Below are 24,454 nucleotides of genomic sequence, written 5' to 3'. Positions count from 1 at the left end.
TTCCTGTGGCTCCATCTGTGTCCCTAAAATGGGTGAAGGTCGATTACCTGCATTAACAGGTGTTAAGTGCTTAGAACAGCCCCCCTCACCCCGCCCACCGCACCTCCCAGCTCTTAGTAATGACTAGCTAGCTAATCCCATTTGGGGTGTGTATACAGTAGGTACTCCTAGTGGCTTAAGTCAAGGTCACTACTGTTCTCCTCACCCCTCCCAGGAGGAAGATCCAGCTGGCCTGAGGCGGCAGAGGGGCAGCTGTGCCCCTCTCAGGGGCGCGGGGGTGGGTTGCAAAGGGCCCTCTGTGAAGTGCGGGAGAAAGTCAGTTTTATTGAACAAAAGGTCTCAGGACCTGGGGCTTAGGTTTACTGTCCCACCCCCCACCCCCAGAGGAAGGACCCCCCAAACCTGCTCTGGATCCGAGGCCCACCTGTGCCACCCCCTGTAGTCTCCAGCAACGACAGGACCCTCATTTGGCAAGAGATGAGTACGTGAGCTCCTGTCGACCAGCAGGGGAAGGCCAGACAGCTGGAGAGGGGGCGCGGCCACCGCACGCACTGTCTGCTGCCGTGAGCAGCCGGGGACGGGGCTCCGGGGCCAGGCCTTCCTGCCCTCGGGGCACTGGCTGGCCGGGCCGGCCCTGGCAGCACAGCGCCGGAGAAGGCCGGGGGTGGGGACGGCCGGGCTGCGAGCCAGGTGCGTCACTCAATCTCCAGGATGAGGTCGTCACCCTCCAGGGTCATGTCTCTGGTTACGTGGACCTTTCGGACAGTGCCTTCCATGGGCGAGGTCACCACAGTCTCCATCTTCATGGCGCTGAGCACACACAGGGGCTGGCCTTTGGCCACCTTGTCCCCTGCGGCCACCTTGATGTCTATCACCTTCCCGGGCATGGGTGCCCCGATCTGGCCCTTCACGTCCTTCAGGGCCTTGGGGTGGAAGTGCATCTCCTGCAGGCGGCAGAGGGGACGGGCGTGAGACACCGGGCCCGCCTGTCCCCACCCCCCAGCTGGGACGGGGGCTGTACCTTCATGGCCTGAGTGTCCTTGACCAGGATGGACCGCAGCTGCCCGTTGAGCTCGAAGAAGACCTGCCTCTGGCCCGCCCAGTTCAGGTCGCTCACGGCCAGGGCTTTGATGTGCAGCGTCTTGCCCCGCTCCAGCTCCACCTGCAGGAGGACGCGGGCGCTCGGAGCGGAGGGGGCACTCGCGGGACAGCAGCTGCCTTACGCGGTCCCAGGCGAGTCCCCCCACTGGGCCGAGTCCCCCCGCCGGGCCTCGGCTCCTTACTAACCAAGGCCCAGACTCCTGGTGTCCCAAGGGCACTCCGTGCACCTGTGGCTCTGGAGGCCGGGTGACGGCCAGGCCTGGCACTCGGGGAGTGCTGGGGTCCTGGGGGTGGGGCAGGGTTCCCTGGCGGGAGTGTACACAGGGGCCGGAGCCACTGACCTCAAACTCGTCTGCAATTCTGGGCCCCTGCAGGAAGAGGCGGGTGTTGAGGCTCTCCACGGGGCCAAAGGTGGCAGCGAAGTCCTTGAAGTTGGTGAAGACCTCGGGGTACATGGCCGCCGAGAGCACGTCCTCCGGGGTCACGTCCTCCCCATGCCGCTCCGTCAGCTCCTTCTCCAGCGCCTGCAGGTCCAGGGGCGGGAGGGAGGCCCCGGGCCGCCCGTCTATCCTTGGCAGGTCCTTCAGCACCTGGGGAGCACAGCACAGCACGGCAGAGGGTCGGGCCCAATTCTCGCACCCGGGCCCACCTCGCCCCGGGCTGGGCCTCCCTCACCTTGGAGCGCAGGGGCTCGGGGAACCCCCCGTGGGGGACGCCGATGCAGCCCTGCAGGAACTCCACCACGGAGCGGGGGAAGGACAGCTCTTCTGCCCGGGCCTCGGCCTCCTCCCGGCTCAGCCTGTTCTGCACCAGGAACTGGGCCAGGTCCCCCACGATCTTGGAGGAGGGTGTCACCTGTGGAGGTGGGCCTCTGGGTTAGGGTGTCAGGCACCTTACGGAGGCCCGGAAGCATAGGTGAGGACAAGGCTTGGCTCACCTTGATGAGGTCGCCTAGCATCTGATTGGCCTCCACGTAGGCTTTCTTGACTTCCTTGAACTTGGAGCCGAGCCCCATGCTGTGTGCCTGGAAGTGCAGGTTGGTGTACTGGCCCCCTGGGATCTCGTTCTCATACACGTCCGAGTTGCCAGACTTCATGGTGGCCGTGCAGTCAAAGGCTGCGTACAGCCCCCGGGCCCCCTCCCAGTACTCACTGTAGTCAAACACGCGCTCCAGGGGGACCCCTGCGGGGAGGCCAGAGGCAGGGGAGAGGTGGGAAAGTGCTGAGCTCCCAGCTGCTCCTCCGAGGACCCCAGGGCCAGCTCAGCTCCCGCCTCGGACCGGGGTGGCGGAGGGCAAGGCCGGGCAAGGGCATTTGGGGTCCAGCCCTGGTGGGGGCTGTGGCTTCGAGAGGGGAAGGGCCCCGGGCCGCCGCTGCTCCTACCTGTGTCCATGGGAGTCCCTCGGGTACAGGCCACCAGGGCCCCCATGCTGGGCTGTGAAGTCATCCCCGACATGGAATCGGATGCCACGTCCACCACGTCGGCCCCCGCCTGAGCACAGGCCAGCATGGCGGCCACGCCGGCCCCCGACGTGTCGTGGGTGTGGATGTGCAGCGGGAGGTCAGGGAAGCGGTCCCGGAGGGAGCTGACCAGCATGGTGCAGGCCGCTGGCTTCAGCAGCCCCGCCATGTCCTGGGGGAGGAGGAAAGATGGTGAGGAGGGGGCACGTTTGTGTGTGGTGGGGGAGGTGGGGGGAACGGGGGGAGGCAGGGGAGGTGGGGGGAACGGGGGGACCGCTGGAGGGGAGCTGGGCCCAGGCACCTTGATACACAAGATGTGGGTGCCAGCTCGCACCAGCTCTTCGGCCAAGTCCATGTAGTACTGCAGCGAGTACTTGGTGCGCGTGGGGTCGGCCACGTCCCCCGTGTACGAGATGGCGGCCTCCACCACCCCGCCGGCACTGCCCACGGCCTCCATGCCCAGCAGCAAATTGGGCAGGTAGTTGAGGGAGTCGAAGACCCGGAAGACGTCCATGCCATTCTCCTTGGCCACCTCACAGAACCTGCGTGGGGGGGAGAGCCCGGGGGTCAGCCGCATCCCACTCACCCCACACATCCTTCTCTGGCCCCTGGCCCTCCTACGGCCCCTGAGGGATGCGTCTGAGGGTCGGGCCTGGCTGGGGCTGAGGTACCCACAGAACGGGGGTGGGTACCACAGTGTGGACAAGGCCTCCTCCTCCGGGCAGCTTGGGCTGGACAGGGCTGCCCCTGAGGCAGCTGGCACAGAGCAGAGCTGCCCACACCGGTTGCGCCCGGGGCAGCAGGAGCAGCCGGGGATTCTCCGCTCCGCAAAGGAACGGCAGGCTGAGGGGAGAGCCCAGAGCAGGGAGTCCTGAGGCTAGGCCCCGGCCCCAGCTGTACACCATGTGGCCTGGGGCCAGTCACCCGCTTCCTAGGACCTCCACTGTCCCGTGACTGATCCTGTGTTTCATGACATTCCCGCACAGCAGCCCCTATGGGCACAGCTGCCGGCAGGCGTGGTGTGGAGCCTCCTGGGGAGCAGAGGCCGCTGCAGGGCAGCCCAGCACCCGTGGGGCCGTGTCAGCACCCGCCCCGCCCCCCCCCCCCCCGGCTCACTTGAAGACCACGTTGTCGGGGTAGTTGGTGTAGCCCACGGCGTTCGCCCCCCGCAGCAGCATCTGGAACGGGATGTTGGGGATGAGCTCCCGGAGCTCCTGCAGACGGCGCCACGGGCACTCGTACAGGAAGCGCATGGCAACATCAAACGTGGCTCCTGCACAGGGACCAAGAGGCCAGGTCAGCCCCGCGTGTCCCGGGGACCCCGTCACGTGCTGCAGGGCCCCTCAGGTTCCCACATGAAACCTCACAGGCTTTTCCGCTCTGTGACCTCGGGGCAGTGCAGGCTCACTGTGTGCTCTCTGTGACCTCGGGGCAGTCAGTGCAGGCTCACTGTGTGCCCTCTGTGACCTCGGGGCAGTCAGTGCAGGCTCACTGTGTGCCCTCTGTGACCTCGGGGCAGTCAGTGCAGGCTCACTGTGTGCCCTCTGTGACCTCGGGGCAGTCAGTGCAGGCTCACTGTGTGCCCTCTGTGACCTCGGGGCAGTCAGTGCAGGCTCACTGTGTGCTCTCTGTGACCTTGGGGCAGTCAGTGCAGGCTCACTGTGTGCTCTCTGTGACCTCGGGGCAGTGCAGGCTCACTGTGTGCTTCCTTTGACCGCCCCTGCCCGGTTCTCAGTGCCGGAACTAAGGTCGGCCCTCTGGCCCTGAGCGGCCTGGGTCTGCGCTTGGACCTCGTGCTGGGCAGCAGGCCTGGCCAGAGCGGGCGCCGGTTACCGTGTGCCGAACACACACACGCTCCGCCTCACTCAGTTCCCAGCGGCTCCCTCCGTGTTCACGCCTGCAGCTGCCCCTGGCCACACTGGGGTGCCCGGGTCCTGCCAGCCACTGTCCCCTGCCCCAGCCTACCTCCCCAGTTCTCTATGCTGAAGAGCTTGCTGAAGTTGTGAGCAACGTAGGGGGAGATCTTTTTGAGGTCGTGGGTCCGGACACGAGTGGCCAGCAGCGACTGGTGGGCATCGCGGAAGGTCGTGTCCATCAGCAGCAGCCCCTGGTGGTTCCGCACGGCCCGCGCGAAGCCCTCGGGCCCCTCCTGCAGCAGGATGTCTCTGAACCCGGGCGGGGGCGGGCCTGCGGCAGACCAGGCGTCAGCGCCCGCCGCAGGCGGCGCCCCTCGGTCTGCCCGGGAGCTGTCTCCCCGTGGATCTTACCTACCTATGGGCACCACGGGGACAATGGGGTCCGAGGGGCTGGGGTCAGCCTTGACGGGGATCGGCGTGGTCGGGCCGTTCACCATGACGTGTCCTGCAGGGAGAGGGCAGTGGGTCAGGGCAGCCTGGGCGGCGTCTGAGTTGGGGGCAGGAGTGTGCGTAGGTGGGGGTGGGGGTGGGGGATTCCTCCAGGATCCCCGGGGCTCCAGCTGGCCCCTGTCCTCTCCAAAGCCAGGCCCTCCTGGGTCCAGGCAGTGGGGACCTATTGAGGCCGCGTGGATAAAAAAGGGGAGTCTCTTAAGATCAGGGGCAAGGAGGGTGGGCAGGCGAAGTGAAGGGGAGGACCGGATTGAGGGCAGGGGGCTAGGAAGCTCTCCGGGTAGGGGCTGGGGGCAGTGGGAGAGGAGGGCGGGGGCGGGGCCGGACCGAGGTAGTGCAGCAGCTTCTGGGCCCGGTTCTGTGCGGGCCGCAGCTGGAACAGCTCCGGGTTCTCGTCAATGAACTGGGTGTCCACGGTGCCTGACAGGAACTGCTGGTTGTTGAGCACGTTCTGCAGGAAGGGGATGTTGGTCTACAGGGCAGAGATGGGTGGGAAGGGGTCACCACTCCGCACGGACGGACAGAAGAGGCTGAGGGCACTACCCGCGCCGGCACAGCTCCCCACGCCCCCCAGAACACCGGCTCCCCTGGAGTGGCAGTTCCCCGTCTCCCCACCACGGGCGCCTTCTGCGGAGTGCCCTAAGCTGTCAAGGGGCCGAGCCCACTTCCTCCCTCCCCGGATCTGAAAACAAGCCCCCCACACCCGCCACAGCGCTGCGGCATGGAGCAGCCACGCTTCTGCCCACCCAGCCAGGCGTCGTGAAGGAGGCCTCTCCCCTCAGCAGACCCCACACCCCCCCCAAACACACCACAGTGATATCCTCACTAAAGTCCCGGAACCTCTTGCCGCCTCCTCCCTGGTCACCACCGGGGGCTCCTGCCGCCCCTGCAGGGTGGCGTTGTCGGGCTGTCACCTGGCCTCTCCCACAGCACGCTCTCCCCGGGCGGCCTCGGCCTTGGCCTCCGGCTCCAGAACCAAGACCCCGGAGCGGACACGCCTCCTGGGCACCTCTCCTGTGCGCCCCTCACACAAGCTCATCAGCCCAGAACCAGCTTTCCTGGCCCCGCCCTCCTCCGCCCGCTGGCGGGCGCCCCTGCGCCCAGCGACCAAACCTCCGCCCGCCCCCCTCACCGCGCCCTCCTCCCGTGTCACTGGTGAAGCCGGGCAGTTCTAGCCGGCCGTCTCTGGCCATGCCAACTCCCCTTGGTCTGTCACGCCTTTGCACCTGCCTGGTGACTTCTTCCTAGAAGTTTGAGGTCAAGGCCTTCTTTGTCCCCCTCTCCCTCCCTCCCCTGTCTAGTGGGCCTCAGGCCTCCAAGGGACCGGCTGTCAGAAAGCTCCGCCCTTGGCCTCAGCCCCTTCGCCCAGCTGCGTCTGTCCCAGGCCTGGGAGCGCTTGGAGAGCCGGGTGCTGTCCGAGGTGCCTAAGTCTTTGTGTGCTGTGCACCCGGGCCCTCGGCTCTGCCCATTCAACAGGCGGGCGGTGGTGTGACGCTGGGACATGGCTGGGACATGGCTGGGACAGGGCTGGGACAGGGCGAGTCCCACCCAGAAGCTGCGCGGGGGGCCTGCAAGCCGGCGGCGTGTGCGATGCCCTGCGACCGTGAGGCTGTGTGGCTGGGAGTCCAGCGTGTGTGCCTGTGACCACGTGGCTACAGCCCTGGCTGTCACTTCAGAGGCAGCGTCCCCGTGGGTTGCCCATTCATGGTCTCTGTTGGTACCTTCAGTAAAGGCTCCGGCTCCAGCAAGGGCTGCCAGGCCACTGCTGCTCTGAGGGACTCCCCCTGCGCGCCTAGGGCTCCTGTCACCCGGGGGCACTGGCATCCCACAGGCGGCCGGTGCGGAGGAGGGCCCGCCGACACTGCCTCGAGCCTGTACGACGAGTTGGCCCGTCTGCCCCTGAGACTGGTCCCGGCCCCTCCTAGAGAGGTGGGGACGGTTTACCTGGCCGAGGCATGGCAGTTGAGTAGACGCACCCCAGTTAAGGCACCTGCAGAACCTGGAACTGCAGAGAGGCAAGGAGCGGCCTCAGAGGCGCCCCTGTCGGACCCTCGTTGCTCTCTTGTAGACCCTGCCCCCCGGTTGGTTTTGGGGGCAGTGTCACCCCCCACTATGCTGCAAACTCCGTGTGGGCAGGGGCCAGGCTCATCTGGTTCCTGGTGTACCCCAACGCCCAGCACGGGGCAGCACGGGACGGGTGCTGGCACACATGTTCAGAGTGAACGGAAACGTTTCTGATGGGGAGACGAACAAAGAACTAGCTGCTGCCACCGAGCCGCAGAGCTGACCCTGGGCTGGAATCCAGGCCCTTCCTCTTACAGACTCAGCGGGCGAGGCCGGGCAGCGGCAACAGAGAGGGAGCCTTCCCGCCGCAGGGGGCTAGCCCCGCAGGCAGGCGGCATCACGTCCTCCCTCTCGCCCCCCTAGTGCCTGCATGCCTGCATAACCCCCCCCCCCGCCCACCGGGCCCCAGAAGATGAACTTGTTTCGTGGTTAAACGACTTGCCCAAGGCCCCTGCTGCACCAGGCAGGGTTCGAATTCCACCTCTTTCCAAGTTCCCACCCACCAGGCCCCTTGGATTCAGGTCTGGAGAGAAGGGAAGGACGCAGGGGGGGATCCAAGGTGCCCGAGGACTAGGGGGTACACCAGGGGGTGGGGTGACTTCCCTGTCTCCTCACTGGGGGACCACTACCAAGGACCACTGTGCACGACCTGGCCCCGAGCCCTCTGCGCTCCCACCCAAGGCCGGCTGTCAGAGGCAAGAAGCCAGGACCCGCCTCCCCCTCCGCCCACGACCACCAGGAGCCCTTTCTCTGCTGAGCCAAACGGGTCCCAGACCACTCTCCTAGGGAAACGGCCCAGCGGGGCTGAAAGGGGAGGGACCACTGACGCACGGCCCAAACGGCGTGCCTCCCCAGCCTGCTGGGAAACCGAACGAGCCGGGCAGACCAATCGCACTGGAGGCGGAGACCGGTTGGCTCCCAGGCTCGCTGGGCGGGCGGGGAGCCTGGGAAGGGGGAGGGAAGGGCGAGCGACGGGTGCGGCGCCAGCCGGGAGACCAAGCCCTCCCGGCCCCACCCCGCAGCAGCCCTGACGGGGGCGTCGCCCCAGCCCCCCTCCAGGGCCCCGTGCGTTTTGGGGACTCTCCACGTGACTTGGTGATGCAGAACGGTTATGACCTTCAGCGTGTCTGTGAACGCGAGGGTCCCAGCAACAGTGCGGGTTTGCGCCCGGCCCTACTTGCGGGTGCGGGGGCCGTGGGTGTGTGGGCTTGTGTGGGCGCGCTGGGGCGGGCGCCCGGCGGCATGTGACAAAGACTCCCGTCTCCGGGAGATGGTGAAGGGGCCCGCGAGCTGGCGCTTTGTCTGGCTGTCTGCAGAGTGACGGTTCGCGCAGTGGCGGCGGGCGCCCTCGCGGTGCAGGATGCCGGGGCGCCAGGGTATCCGGGGGCGCGCGCGCCCGTGCCAGTGTGAGTGCGCTGCGGCAGGGCCCGGGCGCTGCGTGCTGGGTCCGAGCCGGCCTGGGCCTCGGGCGTGACCTGGAGCCACCCGTGAAAGCTGCAGTAGCCGCGTGTCCCCGTGACCTCGGGAGCCGGCCCGGGTGGGTCTCCGCTTACTCCTTCCTGCCTGCCCTCCACGTGCGTGTCCGCGGCGGCGCGCGTGCCCGCGGGCGCGCACCCGCCTGCCTGTCGCCACCGCCGTGAGCCGCGCCGGGAAAAGGTGCCGGGACCGACTGAGCCTGGGCCGGGCCATGGGCCGGAGGGCGAGCGGTGGGCTGCCGGTCAGCCCCGGGCCTCACCCCCGCGGGAGAGCTGCCTGGATTCGGTGGGGGCTGGCCGGGCCCGCAGGGAGGCCGGCCTGTGCCCCCTGAACTACGGATACCAGGTGAGCACCCCCTCCCTTCGTGGGGCACGCCGTGGGGGCTGGCTGGGGAGGAAAAGAGCACCGGGGAGGGGTTAGGGGGCGGCCTACCTGGTGGGGGAGGGGACCGCGCGGCGGTGGGGTGAGGGGGGTGCTGGCGATTCCAGGGACGCCGGGGAAAGGAAGTTCCGGGACCCTCCCTGCTCTCATGTCCACCTCTGCTTCCTGCCTCCGGCCTCCCCTCGTCCCCAGAGCCTGGGGGCCCCCTAACTGCTTGGGAGAAGTGACCTCTACTCCAGGGTGCTGGCCGTGTAGGCCACAGCCTTCCCTCCTCCCTCAGGGGTCCCTTGGGCCTCGGACCCCAACTGTCCGCTCAGGCCATGCTCAGGGAGCTGGCGCCTGGGGCTGGGCCCTGGGCACCTGCGCCAGCCCCACCTGTGCCCGGGCCCCGGCCCCTCCCCACAGGGCGCTCACCATGGCCCCGCCGCTCCTGCTGCTGCTGCTGGCCAGTGGAGCGGCCGCCTGCCCGCTGCCCTGCGTCTGCCAGAACCTGTCCGAGTCGCTCAGCACGCTCTGTGCCCACCGAGGCCTGCTGTTCGTGCCGCCCAATGTGGACCGGCGCACAGTGGAGCTGCGGCTGGCGGACAACTTCATCCAGGCCCTGGGGCCCCCAGACTTCCGCAACATGACGGGGCTGGTGGACCTGACGCTGTCCCGCAACGCCATCACCCGCATCGGCGCCCGCTCCTTCGGGGACCTGGAGAGCCTGCGCTCGCTGCACCTGGACGGCAACAGGCTGGCCGAGCTGGGCACCGGCAGCCTGCGGGGCCCCATCAACCTGCAGCACCTCATCCTGAGCGGCAACCAGCTGGGCCGCATCGCGCCGGGGGCCTTCGACGACTTCCTGGACAGCCTGGAGGACCTGGACCTGTCCTACAACAACCTGCGGCAGGTGCCCTGGGCCGGCATCGGTGCCATGCCCGCCCTGCACACCCTCAACCTGGACCACAACCTCATCGACACGCTGCCTCCGGGCGCCTTCGCCCAGCTCGGCCAGCTCTCCCGCCTCGACCTCACCTCCAACCGCCTGACCACGCTGGCGCCCGACCCGCTCTTCTCCCGGGGGCGCGACGCCCAGGCCTCGCCCGCCCCCCTGGTGCTGAGCTTCAGCGGGAACCCCCTGCACTGCAACTGTGAGCTGCTGTGGCTGCGGCGGCTGGCCCGGCCCGACGACCTGGAGACCTGCGCCTCCCCGCCGGGCCTGGCCGGCCGCTACTTCTGGGCGGTGCCCGAGGGCGAGTTCTCCTGCGAGCCGCCCCTCATTGCCCGCCACACGCAGCGCCTCTGGGTGCTGGAGGGCCAGCGGGCCACACTGCGGTGCCGGGCCCTCGGGGACCCCGCACCCACCATGCACTGGGTCGGCCCCGACGACCGGCTGGTCGGCAACTCCTCCCGAGCCCGGGCCTTCCCCAACGGGACCCTGGAGATTGGGGTGACAGGCTCTGGGGACGCGGGGGACTACACCTGCATCGCCACCAACCCCGCTGGCGAGGCCACGGCCCACGTGGAGCTGCGGGTGCTGGCCCTGCCCCACGGCGGCGGGAACGGCAGCGCCGAGGGGGGCCGCCCCGGGCCCTCGGACATTGCCGCCTCGGCCCGCACCGCTGCCGAGGGCGAGGGGACACTGGAGTCTGAGCCAGCCGTGCAGGTGACGGAGGTGACTGCCACCTCGGGGTTGGTGAGCTGGGGGCCGGGGCGGCCCGCGGACCCTGTGTGGATGTTCCAAATCCAGTACAACAGCAGTGAGGACGAGACCCTCATCTACCGGTGAGGACGCGCTTTGCAGCCCTTCCGCCCCCCCAACCCCTCCAGGGCCGGGCCGCCCTCCGGCCCCTTCTCTGTCCTCGCGGCTCCCACACCCCCCGCCTCGGTGTCTGAGCGGCCTGGGGGCCGTGGGCTCCCGGGCGAGGGGCGGGTCAGGCACTGGGAAGAGGAGGTGGGAGGTGCACCCCAGGTCTCTCCCATGGGGCCGAGCCACTGGAAGCTGCCCCCCGCCCCACCGCTGCGCGGTTAAGCACGCGGCCGACTGCACGCACATGCTGCTGACCTCTGGTGATGGGAGCCCCCCCGCCTCGCCTGCCCCGGGCTGTGTGCCAGGGCACACTCCTGCCTGCCCCCTGCACTGTCCCCAGTGCCACACGCGCATGCCTGCCCTGGTTCCTCTGCCTTCCTGCGTGAACACACAAGTCCCTGTGGTCCCGGGGAAAGAGGATGTTCCGAGCTGGGACCTGGGAGCACAGGTGAAGGTGGCAGGGGTGGGGCCGGGGCCTGGACCCCGTGACCTGGGCTCTGACCCCCAGCCATTGCCTGCAGGATTGTCCCGGCCTCCAGCCACCACTTCTTGCTGAAGCACCTGGTCCCTGGTGCCGACTATGACCTCTGCCTGCTGGCCCTGTCACCTGCCGCCGGGCCTTCCGACCTCACGGCCACCAAGCTGCTGGGCTGTGCCCACTTCTCCACGCTGCCGGCCATGCCCCTGTGCCATGCCCCGCAGGCCCACATGCTAGGGGGGACTCTGACCGTGGCCGTGGGCGGGGTGCTGGTGGCTGCCTTACTGGTCTTCACCGTGGCCTTGCTGGTTCGGGGCCGGGGGGCCGGGAATGGCCGCCTGCCCCTCAAGCTCAGTCACGTCCAGTCGCAGACCAACGGAGGCCCCAGCCCCACACCCAAGACCCACCCGCCGCGGAGCCCCCCGCCGCGCCCACAGCGCAGCTGCTCCCTGGACCTGGGAGACACCGGCGGGTGCTACGGCTACGCCAGGCGCCTCGGAGGGGCCTGGGCCCGACGGAGCCACTCTGTGCATGGGGGTCTGCTCGGGGCGGGGTGCCAGGGGGCGGGGGGCAGTGCCGAGCGGCTGGCAGAGAGCGTGGTGTGATGGGCAGGGGGACGGCCCCAGGGCAAGGGCGCGGGACGGGCAGCCACCTCGCCTGGGTGGGCCGGCACTGCCTGGGAGTCCCTCCCGCTGCCACCCTCGGTACCTCAGGCCCCTGTGCTCGGCCGAACAGAGGGCCACCGCCCCGGCTCTGGCCCCCAGACGGGCCTGAGGGGCCAGGTCCCTCCGACAGGTGCTCACAGCCGCCAAGGCAGCGCTGCAGCCACTAAGTGGGAGTCTTGTTTTTCTTTATAATAAAATTGTTGGGGACACCTCAGTGCTAGTCTCTGGTGACACCATGCTAGAGGGAGGGGAGGCGAGTGGGCTGGCGGAGGCGCACAGACAGGACAGGTCAGGGCTGAGACTGCCAGCCCCGAGGAAGCGGCCCAAGCAGATCTGGGTGCCCTCAGCCTCCTCATCCGCCTCACGGCCGAGTGCGCTGGCCTGGTGGCTTCTGACCCAGGTGAGCCGGGGTCTGGTCCCTGGCCCGGACACCTGACCCTCTGCCGTGCCTGCACGAGTGACAGCAGACAGCACCCCTCACGGCAGGCCACGGACAGGGTGTGGCGGCCTCAGTGGACGTTGCGGCATACAGACGGCCACGGGAGCCGGCGGGAGTGGCCGAGCCCTTCGGGGCAGAGGGCCCTGGCGGGGTGACACCCTAACACAGCTCCGGAGGTCCCTGCAGCCTCGTGTGCGCCGACCTCGCTCACCGCCTCCCGGGGCTCCTCCTGGGTCTGTGAAGTGTCCTCCCAAAGGGACTGGGACGCTGACCACTCAGGCCCCCGGGCTTTGCTCGGGCTCGTCTGCAAAAACGGAGTCCACCCCCCCTCACTGGACACGGGAGGGCACCTGGCAGAGGGACCCCCAAGCCCGCCAGGCCAGTCTGCTTAGCCTCCCCTGCCCGGGAGCCGCAGCCCACGGCAGCCGCCTCGTCCTGCCTCCACCAGCCCTGCTGGCCCGGGGGGCTGCTCCACCCCGCGCCAGGTGCAGCAGGTGCTTCAAAACCGCGCAGGGGCCCAGGCTCCACCGTGAAGGGCGGCACTGGCACCCCAGGGCCCGCCGTGGGGCGGGGCTGTGGCGGCCTGGCATCTGTGCGGGGGGCTGGGTGTCCGTTTCTGTGCGGGCCTGTGTGGTTCGGACAAGCAGCACAGTGAGACCTGGCCCAGTAGGGTGTGCGCACGCACGTGTGCAGGCCAAGCTCACACACTTGTGGGTGTACACAGTGACGACACGTGCGCCCGCCCGCCCAGCCCGCAACACGTACCTGGGTGCAGCCCTAGAGTGACCCTGGTTTAAGTAAACAAAACAAGGTTCTCAGCGGAGAGGAGCAGGGGAGCGAGAGCCCCACGAGGGCCTGGACGGAGGGCAGGGGCCGCAGGGCTGCGGGAGGGGAGCGAAGGGAGGGCAGGGGAGGCGGGGGCCAGGAGCTGCAGGGCGGCACATGCAGGGCTGGCGGGGGCTCCGGGTGCGGCAGGGGCCAGCGGCCCGGCCCGGCTGCGCATCCGAAGAGGCCCTGGCCCCAGTCTTCCAGCTCCGCCTCCAGGGCTCGTGAGCCCTCCAGGCCTACGGACAGGTGGTCTCATGGCCCAGGGGCAAGACCACAGGGCCAGCCAGGGTCACCACCAAGCAGGACACAGCAATAGTTGGGGGCAGGTGAGTGGTGGGGTAGCTGCGTCCCCCACTGGGGTCACAGTGTGCACTGATCCCCAGCCCCAGGACGCCCTGCCGGGAACACCTGGCCCCCTCAGCGAGAAAGCGGGTTGAGCGCATGTCACCATGAACTGGCCCCTGACCAGGAGCCCCGAGGACCCTCACGGAACAGCAGAGGGCCGAGCCCCGCCCCCAGCACCCCAGGGACCTCTGTTCCCGGAGAGCTGGGTTGACAGCCTGAGGGGACACGGCGTGGGCACAGGCTCACGCCCCCCTCCCCTCCCACGTGCTTTCTCCCAAAGGCTCCCACACCAGCTGGGGCGCCTGCAGGGTGCACCCCAGACCCCGTCGACAGGAGAGGAGTCACCCCGCACCCCGAGCGCACCAGCTGGGTCTGGACCACCGGCTGGGCAGGAAGCGGCGGAGCGGAGGGGCCCCAGCCAGCTGCCCTGCACACCTCATGTGCCGCGGGCCGGCAGGCAGGCAGGCAGGGCACCCTCTGCTGCGGGCGACTGTCCTTCAGGAAGGCCCAGAAGAGGGTGACGAGGGGCAGCCTGGCAGCGTCTGCCGGGGAGGCCCAGGGTGTGTGGGCAGCACTGACCTCAAGGCCACGACAGTGTGTGGCTGTGCTTTCATCTCTAGCTACAGACTCGCCTCACGGAGCCGGACCAGGAGACCAAGGGGCGTGTTGGGTCCTCGCCTGGCCCCCGGCCGCCGCCTGCCCTGTGCTCAGGACTCTGGCTGCAGCCTCCCTCCCTGGCTGGCCCTGCAGCACCGAACACGGCTCAAAGCGCAGGCTCCGCGGCCCCCACCCGACCCTGTGGGACCAGAGGTTCCAGAGGGAGGCCTGGTGACGTGTGGATTAACACGCTCGCGGGGCGCTCTCACCCGGGAGGGGTGCGAGAAGTGTGGGACCCACAGAGCAAGGCCCGACTCGGCTGAGGGACCCGGGGACGCCAGGGCCGGGCAGCAGCAGGGACCGCACGCAGCCGGGGAGTCCGCGTGCAGCGAGGGGCAGGGCGGAGGCAGGGATGTGGACGGCCCGGGGGCAGGCAGGGCCCGCGGCCTCTCACCTTCACGCCTCGCACCCGGAACTCGGCCAGGGCTCTGCTCATCTTGGTGGCGGCCGTGGGGTGGTCTTTGCCGTGCGCGATGACTTTGACCAGCAGGGAGTCGTAGTGGGGGGAGATGACAGCCCCCTGGAAGGCGGAAGCGTTGTCCAGGCGGATGCCCATGCCCTCTCCGCTCCGGAACACCTGCGGGGAGAGGCGGGCGGGCGGGCTCAGGGCCGGCTCGGGAGCCGGGGTGAGGAGGCAGCCCCTGGCCCGGGCCGGACAAGGTGCAGGAGGGCGGCCGCAGGCGAACTCCGGCTCTGGCGCATGACGTTCCGTTTAATTTCCGCCAGCGCCCAGAGGGCAGCAGGAGAGAGAATGGTGGGTCAGAGAGGTGGGCCTGGGGGACAGACAGGGGCTCCGAACACACAGTCTATGGGGAGGGGCCGGGGCGGGGGACAGGGGTTCGGGGTGTGTGGGGGGGGGTCACTGGGACGCACGTGAGGTGGGGGGGTGACCCCTGAGGAGCGCAGCCGTGAGGACGGCGCGGAGCGGGAGGGACCCCCGCTGCACTGCGCTGCCACCTCTCGGGGGCCGAGGCCTGTGTCCAGCACCAAGGAACTTAATGAAACATTTAAGGGTGGACACTCGGCCGTGAGCAGGACCTGCCGGCTAAAAATATTCTGTGGTAAACCAGGCTTGCAGGAGCCGCCCGGGCAGGGGAGACGGGGAAGGCGGCGTCCAGGGCGGGGCTGCCCCTCCGGGTGGAGGACAGAGGAGACCGGGCAGCGCTGGGGCCGGGCCTGTCCCCCAAGAGAAGGGACTGCTGCAGGCGGGAGCCCGCTGTGCCGCGCTCTGCCTTGGGCCCGCCAGCTCCGTGCACTGAGCCCTTTCGGACCCAGACAGCCCCGCCCCTGCCGCTGGTTTTCCAGAGGCCCAGTGTCTGTCTCCAGCTCGACCTCCCCTCCTCCGTGGCCCAGAGCAGAATCCATGCTCCTGTCCTGCATCCCGGGAGGTGGGGGCCAGATGGGGCGCCAGTAAAGCAGCAGAGCTGGTGACAGCGCCGCTGCCACCAGGACCCAGAGGTATGAGACCGGGCGGGGAACAGGCCCCGGGCAGGCCCGAGGGCTCCTGCTCTCAGCATGCAGCAGGCAGCATGGGGAGGAGGGGGAGGAGGGGGAGGAGGGGAGGGCGAGAGAGGGCTCCCTGTGTGAGAGAAAGGAGCAGGCGCAGGTCCGGTGCGCAGGGAGCCCGCCCAGGCCCACCTCAGCCTCCCAGCTTCTTCCCGCCCTGCCCCCCCACCCGACTCCCACCACTATCCTTGCGCTGCGTGGCTCCTCTGCTGGGGCATCAGGGCCCCAGAGCTTGGCTGCAGCGCCAGGTGCTGCCTTGCCGGCCACCCCCACCGCCCCGCTCAGACTGAAGGCAGGGCCGAGGCCAGCAGCACCGTTCTGTCTCTGGGCTCTTGTGGGGCCAGAGTGCAGGCCCTGGGCCTCGTTTCTGGCCGCCCCCCCCCCCCCACTTACGAGCCTGTACACACGGCAGCCTCTCCCCAGGGTGCTCCTCCCTTCCTCTAGGGCAGGGCCTGGCCCCCGCCCACGGGAAGCCAGCTTCAGACCAGCAAGGCCCTCCCTCGCTTCGTGCCCCTCAAAAGCAGGGGGGCCCGGGAACCCCGATGCAGCTGGAGGCCGCAGCTGCCCGGGCAGGGGCCAGAGGGCGGGCCCTACCTCGATGCGGCCGGTGTCCGGCTGGAAGCTGCGCGTGGGGTCCTCGGTGGTGACCCGGCACTGGATGGCGCAGCCGTTGATGCGGATGCTGTCCTGCCGCAGGCCCAGGTCGGGCAGGCTGCGGCCCTCGGCCACATGGATCTGGGCGTGCACCAGGTCCACACTGCGGGGTGGGGGTGGGGGTGGGGGGGACACGGGGTGGGAGAGGAGCGTGAGGCGAGGTGGGAGGGTGGACAAGGCGGCAGTCCACACGCAGACTTGGCTTGGCCCCGCCCACTCTCCACCAGCTGGGGCAGCCAGCTCCTCCCGGCCCTGAGTGGCCCCCGCCTGGCCTGACCCCCGGAACGCTGCACAGTCTGAATAAGGAGAACAAGGCGGCCGGAGGGGCAGCCGCACTCTTTGCACCCGCCCATTCTTACACCCGTCCCAAACCACCCCTCCCTGTGCGTGCCCTCCTCCTCCTCCCCGTGGTCTCCTGGCCCTCCGGCTGCCCCAAACCCTCCCTCTGCGGAGCCCGGGTCTGCAGCCTCAGACACCCTGTCCGTAGAGTCGTTTGTGCCGCTCGCTGTGTGTCGGTGCGGGGAGCGGGGGTGGTATGGTGAGAGAGTGGGGGTGTGAAGACCGGGCTCCTGGCAGTGGGGGCCACAGCTGTGGGTGGGCCCACATGGGTGGGCGCTGAGGTCAGGACGCCGTGCGCCAGGCCCTTGTTGCAGCTGGGCTTGGGCCCAAGGTCCCCCACCCCCCGAGAAGGTCCGAGAGCAGGGAGCTCTCCAGGCCGGCAGGTTTGAAAGCCCGGCCTCGCTGGCCACCGCGCTGCTACGTCCAGGTGGGACAGCTGTCGGGAAACCCGCTGCCTGGGACTCCCGGTCAGGGAGGAGGCGTCGGCAGACACGCTCTGCCTCCTCGCACAACAACAGAAAACGTCACGGCTAGACCTCAAAACAAATACCACCCAGCACCGTCAGAAAACCGAGCTGCTTGGAAGTCCGACAGCCAAGGATTTAAAGAAGCCACGGTCATCCAGGCAGGCGGGACGGGTGAGACGGGGAGACAGGTGGAGAGGCGCAGAGACTCCGCGGCAGAACAGGGGGCCCCACACTCGCATGTGGTGGACAGAAATCAGGAGTGATCCCCGGGGAGCCCCAGGCCAGGCCACACAGCCCGGGGCCGCGGCCATGAAGACGAATCCCTGTAACTTCTGGCTGTGAAAGCCAGTGGGGCTGAGGCAGCAGAACGAGCCGCCGGATTTTCAGGAGACCCCACTGAAAGGGCCTGCAGGGACTGAACACGCACGCAGTCCCGCCCTCTGCGGGACTCAGCACCGGGGCAGCAGCCGGGCGAACCTCCAGAAGCCGGGCAGCGGCGCAGGCCCCTCCCCTAGCCCTGCCCCCAGAAAGAGCTGTGAAGCGCTGAGGCAGGTTGCCCCACCCTGGTGACGACTTAAGGCTCCACCCCACGCGGCTTACAGGTGCCTGTTCTACCACAGGCCACGCTAGTAAGACAGGAAGTCAAAGCAGCTCTACCTAATACACAGAAACAAACACAGGGAGGCTGCCAAATTGAGGAGACAAAGAAATAGAGAACAGAACCACACGCCAGAAAAAGAGCTACCGGAAACGGAGACGACCAACTTCTCAGATGCAGAGCTCAAAACACTGCTGATCAGGATGCTCAGGGAACTCCCTGAGCACAGCAACAAAATAAAAAAGGCCCCAGAAGAAATGAAGGTCACATTAAGGGAAATAAAGAAAAATTTACAGGGAAGCAACAGTGGAGGGATGAAGCCAGGATTCAAATCAACAGTTTGGAACATAAAGAAAAAATAAGCACTCAACCAGAATAGCAAGAAGAAAAAAAGAATTAAAAAAAACAAAAACAAAAAACAAGGATAATGTAAGGTGCCTCTGGGATATCTCCCAATGTACCAACACTGGAATCGTAGGGAGGCCAGCAGAATAGGAAGAGCAAGAAACTGAAAACTTATTTGAAAAAACAGAAGAAGAAAACTTCCCTAATTTGGTGAAGGAAATAGACGTACAAGTCCAGGAAGCACAGAGAGTCCCAAACAAGTTGGACCCAAAGAGGACCACACCAAGACACATCACAGTTAAAATGCCAAAGGTTAAAGATAAAGAGAGAATCTTTAAAGCAGCAAGAGAAAAGCAGAGAGTTACCTACAAAGGAGTGCCCATGGCTGTCAGTGATTTCTCAAAAGAAACTTTGCAGGCTAGAAGGGACTGGCAAGAAGTACTGACCAAGGACCTACAGCCAAGATTTCTCTGGTCCAGCAAAGGGATCATTTAGAATGGAAGGGCGGATAAAGTGCTCCCCAGACAAGGTAAAGCTAAAGGAGTTCATCATCACCAAGCCATTATTATAAGAAACATTAAAGGGACTTATTTAAAGAAGAAGATTAAAAATATGAACATTAAAATGGTAATAAATTCACAACGATCAACTTTTGAATCTAAAAAACCAACAGAGGAACAAACTAAGCAAACAACAGGAACAGGAACAGAAGCATGGGTACAGAGATCACAGGGCGAGTTCTCAGCGGGGAGGAGGGGTGGGACGGAGGCGCAGGGATTGACAGGTACGAAGTAGACAGGGGAGGTCAAGAAGAGCGCAGGGAGTGGAGAAGCCAAAGAACTTACATGCACGACCCATGGACAGGAACTAAGTGTAGGGTGGACTGCTGGAGGGAAGGGGGGGGGGCAAAGGGGACAGAAACTGGGACAACCGTAATAGCATAATCAATGAAATATATTTAAATAAAGGAAAACCAGGCGCAGTGCTTTGAATCTGTCGTGAGGCTTGTGGTACGACAGCGTGGGGGCCGCCTGGCAGGCTGCCCCACGTGTTGTGTGTTTCCTGCTACACCAACTTCCGAGCAGCGGTGACGGTCGCCCTGCGTCACCGTGTCTGCACGCTGCGCACTGTGGCCGTCGCCAGCTTTCGCTCCACAAGGGCGCCCTGAGAGTCACTGCCACCCTTACCAGAGGGCAGCCCGAGGGCCGGACAGACCGCAGCTCACCCAGGCTCCCAGCGGCCGGGAGGGCGAGGACGCTGCGCTGCAGCCAGCGCCTGTCCGACCCCCCACCCCACCCTGCGCGGACCAAGACAACCCCCCTCCACGCAGAAGGCTCGCGGCAGGCTCAGGCGGCCGGGTTCACAGCAGCACAGCGGGGAGCCGTGTGGGGCCAGAGTCGGAGGCCGGAGCGACCCTCTCCGTTAGGCCTTTGTCTGGAGCGCAGGGAGTCTGGGGTCCTCCGCACGCATGCCGGATGTCCTCAGTCTCAGGGGTCAGGGGTCAGGGGGCGGGGAAGGGACGGTCAGGAAAGTTCCACGGTCAGACGGCCTGGCTCCAAGTCAAGGCTTGACACTCAGCACAGAGATGGCTCAAAATATGTATCTTGACACAATGAAAGTCCACTTAATTGTTTGTAAAGTGGGCAGGTCTTTAAAAATACCTGCACTCGATCCTTGCGGGAACACCAACGGGACAAGCAGTTGGGAGCGCCGACCAGGTGAGGGGTTGCCTGCCCCACCCCAGCGGCCCCACGCAGGCGCCCATCCTTCCGTCCGTCCGTCCGTCCTCAAAGCCCTCGGAGGGGCGGGGCCAGCGGACACCGAGCCGCGGAGGCGCTAACTGGGGCGCCCGTCCTGACCACAGCGACGGGACCGCCTCATCGCCCACTACCAGCGGGCGACGCCCGTGACTCCCGACTCGCGCAGACGACGGAAGGGCGGGCAGCCCTGGCGAGTGTTCGGGAAAGTCCAGCGGCCTGGGGTGCCTTCAACAAGCGCTGAAGCTAGAAAGCAGGTGCAGATTCTACACAGAACAACACGATCGTGTCAAACTACTCACATAACAAAGTAAATAAGTTGGAAAGGGGCCAAAGCTTCAGAGCAGACTTAGGGCCCATGTTCTAGTCCCACTGCGTGACCCTGGGCGACTCTCTCAACCTCTCCGAGCCTCGGCTTCCTCCTCTAAAACATGGGGGTGAGCGGCACCTTCCCCCCAGCGGCTGTGCCTCGCAGCGCACCTGTGTCCCGCAGCGCACCCTGCGGCTGGGAGCCTCCTCAGCACCGAATTCCGAGTGTGCGGCTCTAAATCCTTCTCACTGGCTGCTTTGTGCTAACATGTAGCCGTGTCATGCTTTTATAATAATTTCTGTAAAAAGCAACTGGATCCCTCACTGCTCGCTCCCCCAGGGAGAGTGAGCTGAGCTCCCGGCTGCCCGCTCCCCAGAGCCACCCGGGTGGATTTTGCACGAAGTCAAGGCCAGCCTGTCCCAGCCCCACCCGCCCGCGCTCACTCGGTGATCTCCTCCGTGACCGTGTGCTCCACCTGCAGGCGGGAGTTGACCTCGATGAAGTAGTGCTTGCCGTGCTTGTCCACCAGGAACTCCACGGTGCCCGCGTTCTCGTAGCCCACCTGTGGGGCAGCCCGTGCGTGAGCAGGCGCGGCGATGGGGCCCCGCGGACCCAGCCTCACCCGCCAGTTGGTTCCGTAAAAACACAGACTGCAGCGCACCCCACCCTGTCCGGCGGCAGGCAGCCCACCAGCCCCGCCCCTGGGGAGGGAAGCACCCAGACCCCACGGCTGGGCCCCTGCCCAGATGTTTCCCCAGAATGCCACGGGCAGCCTCAGATGGCTGCACCCAGCTTGTCTGGGCAAGGCAGCAGCAGCAGCTCCTGCTGCCCTGGACCCGTGCCCTTTCCCCTGCAGCCTCCTTGGTTTGCCGGCACTAGGACCTCCCTGCCCTGCCCCTGCACACCCGGGCCTCTCCCGGACCCTTCTGCTCTTATAGATCCTCAGAGAGTCCCCCTGTACTCCGCCCGGTCATCACCCCAGACCACTACCGACACAGGGGCCATTTCAGATAAACCGGTGAGGATTCTAACTCAAAACGCAGCCCTGCCCAGTTTCACGGTGGTCTCCCCAAACCACAAACTACGCTCAGACAGCTTCTGCAAATCTGCTCTGGGACGAGACAACAAATAATGACAACAGTAATAATAATAATAGTAATAATAATAATAATAATAAGCCAATAAACAAGGCCAAAATCAAGGTAGAAACACTCCTTATAAGAACAAACAAAATCTCGACTCTCAAAGCAATGCCTCACGTTAACCTCGGCAGAAGCCTCCTGCAGGATGCCAACCCCCCTTCCAGCTTGGGGGTGGTGACAGAACCCCTGCCGTCCTCTCTCTGGGCCGCCTGGGTCCGGAGAGGGCAGGTCTGAAGAGGCGCTGTCACTGGGGCTCTGGGAAGGGGAGCAGGCGTTGGGGCGGGACGCCTGGGCTCGGAGGGGGTGGGGTCAGGAGGGCCTAGATGGACAGAGGGCAGGGCCGCGGCTGGGGCGCCCCAGCAGAGCAAAGACCAGCTGAAGGCAGGTCTCAGGGGTACAGCGTGGCAACAGAGGTGATGTGGGAGCCCATGAAGAATGAATGAGGAAGAAACGCCTCATGCTGTTTCTCAGTCCTGATAGGGCGCACCGAACCCCACTGCTTTCGCCCCAGGGCTCAGCTGGTGCTGCGCGGCTGGGCCTGCGCACAGGGTGCTGAGGGCGTGGCTGGTGGCCTTGCCCCTCCCTCTTCTTAGCCTTTCTGGACCCCAGGCTTGGCATCTGGGCCTGCGCCTCTGCTGTCCCAGGGTCTCCTCATCAGCCCTCTGCTCTCCAACACAGTCCCTCCTCTCCCCAGAGCTGGTCTCTCTGGGCCTCCCTGTTCCCCAGCGGACGGCCCGCACCTGAACCCCAGTGGCCACCGGCCGGGAGGCCCACGCCAGCCGGAGCTCGGAGCCAGCCTGCACGAACAGGCTCCTCGTCTCCAGGTGGGAGATTCTGTCCCCAGGGGCCCCTGCCTTTCACCTGCTTAGCGAGCTTGACAGAGTCGCTGGTGAGCTGGGCACGGAGCTGAGGGTCCAGGTGGGCGGCAGGGGCGATCTCGACCACCTTCTGGTGCCGCCGCTGGATGGAGCAGTCCCGCTCGTACAGGTGCAGGATGTTCCCGTACTGGTCCCCTGCGGAGGGGGCGGGCCCGGCTCAGCTTCCCCTGTGCCCGAACACCCTCTGCAGGCCCAGCCGCCCCGGGCACCCGGGCATCCGCCGTGGCCGCCACGGCCTGCTCCCAGCAGCGGGGGCAGCCAGGAGGGAGAGCTCCTGGGGTCCCAAAGGCCAGCGCAGTGAGGAAGGTCGGCCCGCCAGCTGCGGCGGCCGGGGAACAGCCCCACTCACCGAGGATCTGCACCTCGATGTGGCGCGGCCTCTCGATGAACTTCTCCACGAACAGTGCCCCGTTCCCGAAGGCGGCCAGGGCCTCCGAGTAGGCCCGCGTGTAGTTTTCCTCTAGCTCCTGGGGGCGGGCGGAGGCTGAGCAGACACTGGGCCCCTCCGCACCACCCCAGCCCACTCCCAGGCCCGCGGTGGCTCTGCAGGGGCCCCGGCCCCCGGCCCGCTCACCTCGTAGCTGTGCACGACCCTCATGCCGCGGCCCCCGCCCCCATAGGCAGCCTTGAAGATGATGGGGAAGCCGTAGGTGTTGGAGAACTCATGGGCCTCGTGCAGGGAAGTGATGGGGGCATCCGTGCCGGGGACCACGGGGACGCCTGTTGAGAGAGAGGCACGTGGGGCCTCTGTCCCTGCCCAAACCCGCCAGCCCCGCCCCGGAGAGCCCCCCCTTGAGGAGCTGCACAGTCCCCACGGCTTGCTGCTGTAGTCACCTGCGGCGATGGCGATGGCCCGGGCCTCCACCTTATCTCCCATCTTTCGAACCACCTCTGGGCTTGGTCCAATGAACCGGACCCCGGCATCCCGGCAGGCCTGGGCGAAGTCCGCGCGCTCCGACAGAAACCCGTAGCCAGGGTGCACGGCGTCCACGTTGTTCTCCTGGGGGCAGGGGTGGCGGGAGAGTGGGTGCCCCTCCAGGTCCTTCACGCCGGCCACACCAGACCCTGTGGCTCTGGTGCCTCGCCCACCTCGCTCACCCCCTCCATCCACCTCTCCATCCACCCACCCACACTTAGTGCCGGCTGGCATGGGCTTGGGCACAGCACGGGGACGGCCCAGGACCTGGACCCGGACCCGGACTGGGCCCTCAGGGGGCAGCCCCAGCCCGGCCCGGCTCACCTTGGCCACCTTGATGATGTCGGGGATGTGCAGGTAGGCCTGCACGGGGGCGAGCCCGCGGCCGATGAGGTAGGCCTCGTCCGCTTTCTGCCGGTGCATCTGGCCCGTGTCCTGCTCCGAGTACACAGCCACGGTGCGGATGCCCAGCTCCGTGCAGGCGCGGAACACGCGGATGGCGATCTCACCTGGGGGGCGGGGGCAGCGCCGTGAGAGGTTAGATTCCTGGGTGCCGAGAGCAGCAGCTATCGTGCGGGGAGCCGCAGGGAGGAGGGCAGCCAAGGCTGGGGCTGGCCCATGGCCCCTCCCCCGGCTCCGGGGTGCTCACCCCTGTTGGCCACCATGACCTTCTTGATGGGCTTGTACTCCAGGCGCCGGACATTGGGAGAGGCGAAGGGGACGGTGGAGGTTCGGCGGACGCCCCGGAGCCTCAGGCCCCCGCAGACGGCTCGGAACTTCAGCATCTGGGGAGGGAAGTCGCAGTCAGGCTGGAGCGGCCTCAGCGGGACGGTCCCCGGGAAGAGCAGGGGTCCCACCCCAGCCCCCCAGCAGCCTCAGGTGGAGGCCAGCCCCGGCGCCCCCTCCTCCCCGGGGGGGTGGGCTGCCTGGCCACAGGACAGGGAGCTAATCAAACCCAAGGGAGCCCAAGCTTTCCCCGACTCTCTAAAACCCACTGCAGTGTTCGCAACAGTCCACGCCCCTAAAGCAAGGTCAAGGCCAGACAGAGGCGCAGCGGGACCGAGGCCTGCGTGCCCTGGTCCGATGCTCTCTGCCGGTCGGCCGCAGCAGCCCCGTCCGAGAGCCGCCCCCGACCACAGTGGCGCCTGGGCGCGGGCGCGGGTGCCTCCCTCAGGGTCCCGTCTGGCTGGACAGCAAGGGAAGCCCCGGCCTGGAGAACCCACATGGCTGTGGCTGCTCAGGAGGCAGAGCCTCTGCTCGGTCACGACGCAGCCCTCCTTAAACGGCAGCAGAAACCCTCCTGCCCGCCGCCGGCTTCGGAACACACGGGCCAGCAAATGGGTGGAGGGCGGGCGAGGCGGGCCAGGGACAGACAGACGGACACCGCACAGTTCGGCGCACGTGAGGTCCCCAGAGGCCGACCCGTTCACAGAGATGGTGGGAGGGCAGGCGACAGGCAGGCGAGGAGCCGGGCTCTCACGGGGACAGAG

The 24,454-nt window shown here is 66.9% G+C and overlaps 2 protein-coding genes across 5 annotated transcripts in view; one reads left to right on the top strand and one right to left on the bottom strand.

Moving 5' to 3' along the window:
- Nucleotides 1–304: 304 nt before the first annotated feature.
- Nucleotides 305–24,454, bottom strand: part of PC (pyruvate carboxylase) — a 96,048-nt gene continuing 71,898 nt past the window's right edge. For all 4 annotated transcript variants that reach the window (XM_045855322.1, XM_045855324.1, XM_045855321.1 and 1 more), the window contains exons 2-21: nt 23,614–23,749; nt 23,289–23,473; nt 22,883–23,048; nt 22,623–22,768; nt 22,398–22,515; nt 22,032–22,183; nt 20,472–20,590; nt 16,153–16,315; nt 14,447–14,629; nt 5,255–5,399; nt 4,833–4,922; nt 4,527–4,748; nt 3,678–3,834; nt 2,863–3,103; nt 2,484–2,733; nt 2,039–2,283; nt 1,777–1,956; nt 1,443–1,691; nt 1,022–1,162; nt 305–944 (exon numbers count right to left, since the gene is read on the bottom strand). In XM_045855322.1, the coding sequence (XP_045711278.1) occupies nt 696–944; nt 1,022–1,162; nt 1,443–1,691; nt 1,777–1,956; nt 2,039–2,283; nt 2,484–2,733; nt 2,863–3,103; nt 3,678–3,834; nt 4,527–4,748; nt 4,833–4,922; nt 5,255–5,399; nt 14,447–14,629; nt 16,153–16,315; nt 20,472–20,590; nt 22,032–22,183; nt 22,398–22,515; nt 22,623–22,768; nt 22,883–23,048; nt 23,289–23,473; nt 23,614–23,749 (3,537 nt within the window). In that variant the 3' untranslated portion in view covers nt 305–695. The remainder of the gene's footprint in view (nt 945–1,021; nt 1,163–1,442; nt 1,692–1,776; nt 1,957–2,038; nt 2,284–2,483; nt 2,734–2,862; nt 3,104–3,677; nt 3,835–4,526; nt 4,749–4,832; nt 4,923–5,254; nt 5,400–14,446; nt 14,630–16,152; nt 16,316–20,471; nt 20,591–22,031; nt 22,184–22,397; nt 22,516–22,622; nt 22,769–22,882; nt 23,049–23,288; nt 23,474–23,613; nt 23,750–24,454) is intronic.
- Nucleotides 8,675–11,986, top strand: LRFN4 (leucine rich repeat and fibronectin type III domain containing 4). Its single transcript, XM_045855325.1, has 3 exons — nt 8,675–8,812; nt 9,254–10,615; nt 11,162–11,986. Exons 2-3 carry the CDS (start codon nt 9,264–9,266, stop codon nt 11,721–11,723), a joined length of 1,914 nt encoding a protein of 637 aa, XP_045711281.1. The 5' UTR covers nt 8,675–8,812; nt 9,254–9,263; the 3' UTR covers nt 11,724–11,986.

The sequence above is a fragment of the Phyllostomus hastatus genome, unplaced genomic scaffold, assembly GCF_019186645.2.
Source record: "Phyllostomus hastatus isolate PE091 unplaced genomic scaffold, TTU_PhHast_1.1 phas_scaffold_11, whole genome shotgun sequence".
Taxonomy (NCBI): Eukaryota; Metazoa; Chordata; class Mammalia; order Chiroptera; family Phyllostomidae; genus Phyllostomus; species Phyllostomus hastatus.
Note: the sequence above shows the minus strand (reverse complement) of the source record. Positions and strands in the feature narration are given on the sequence as shown.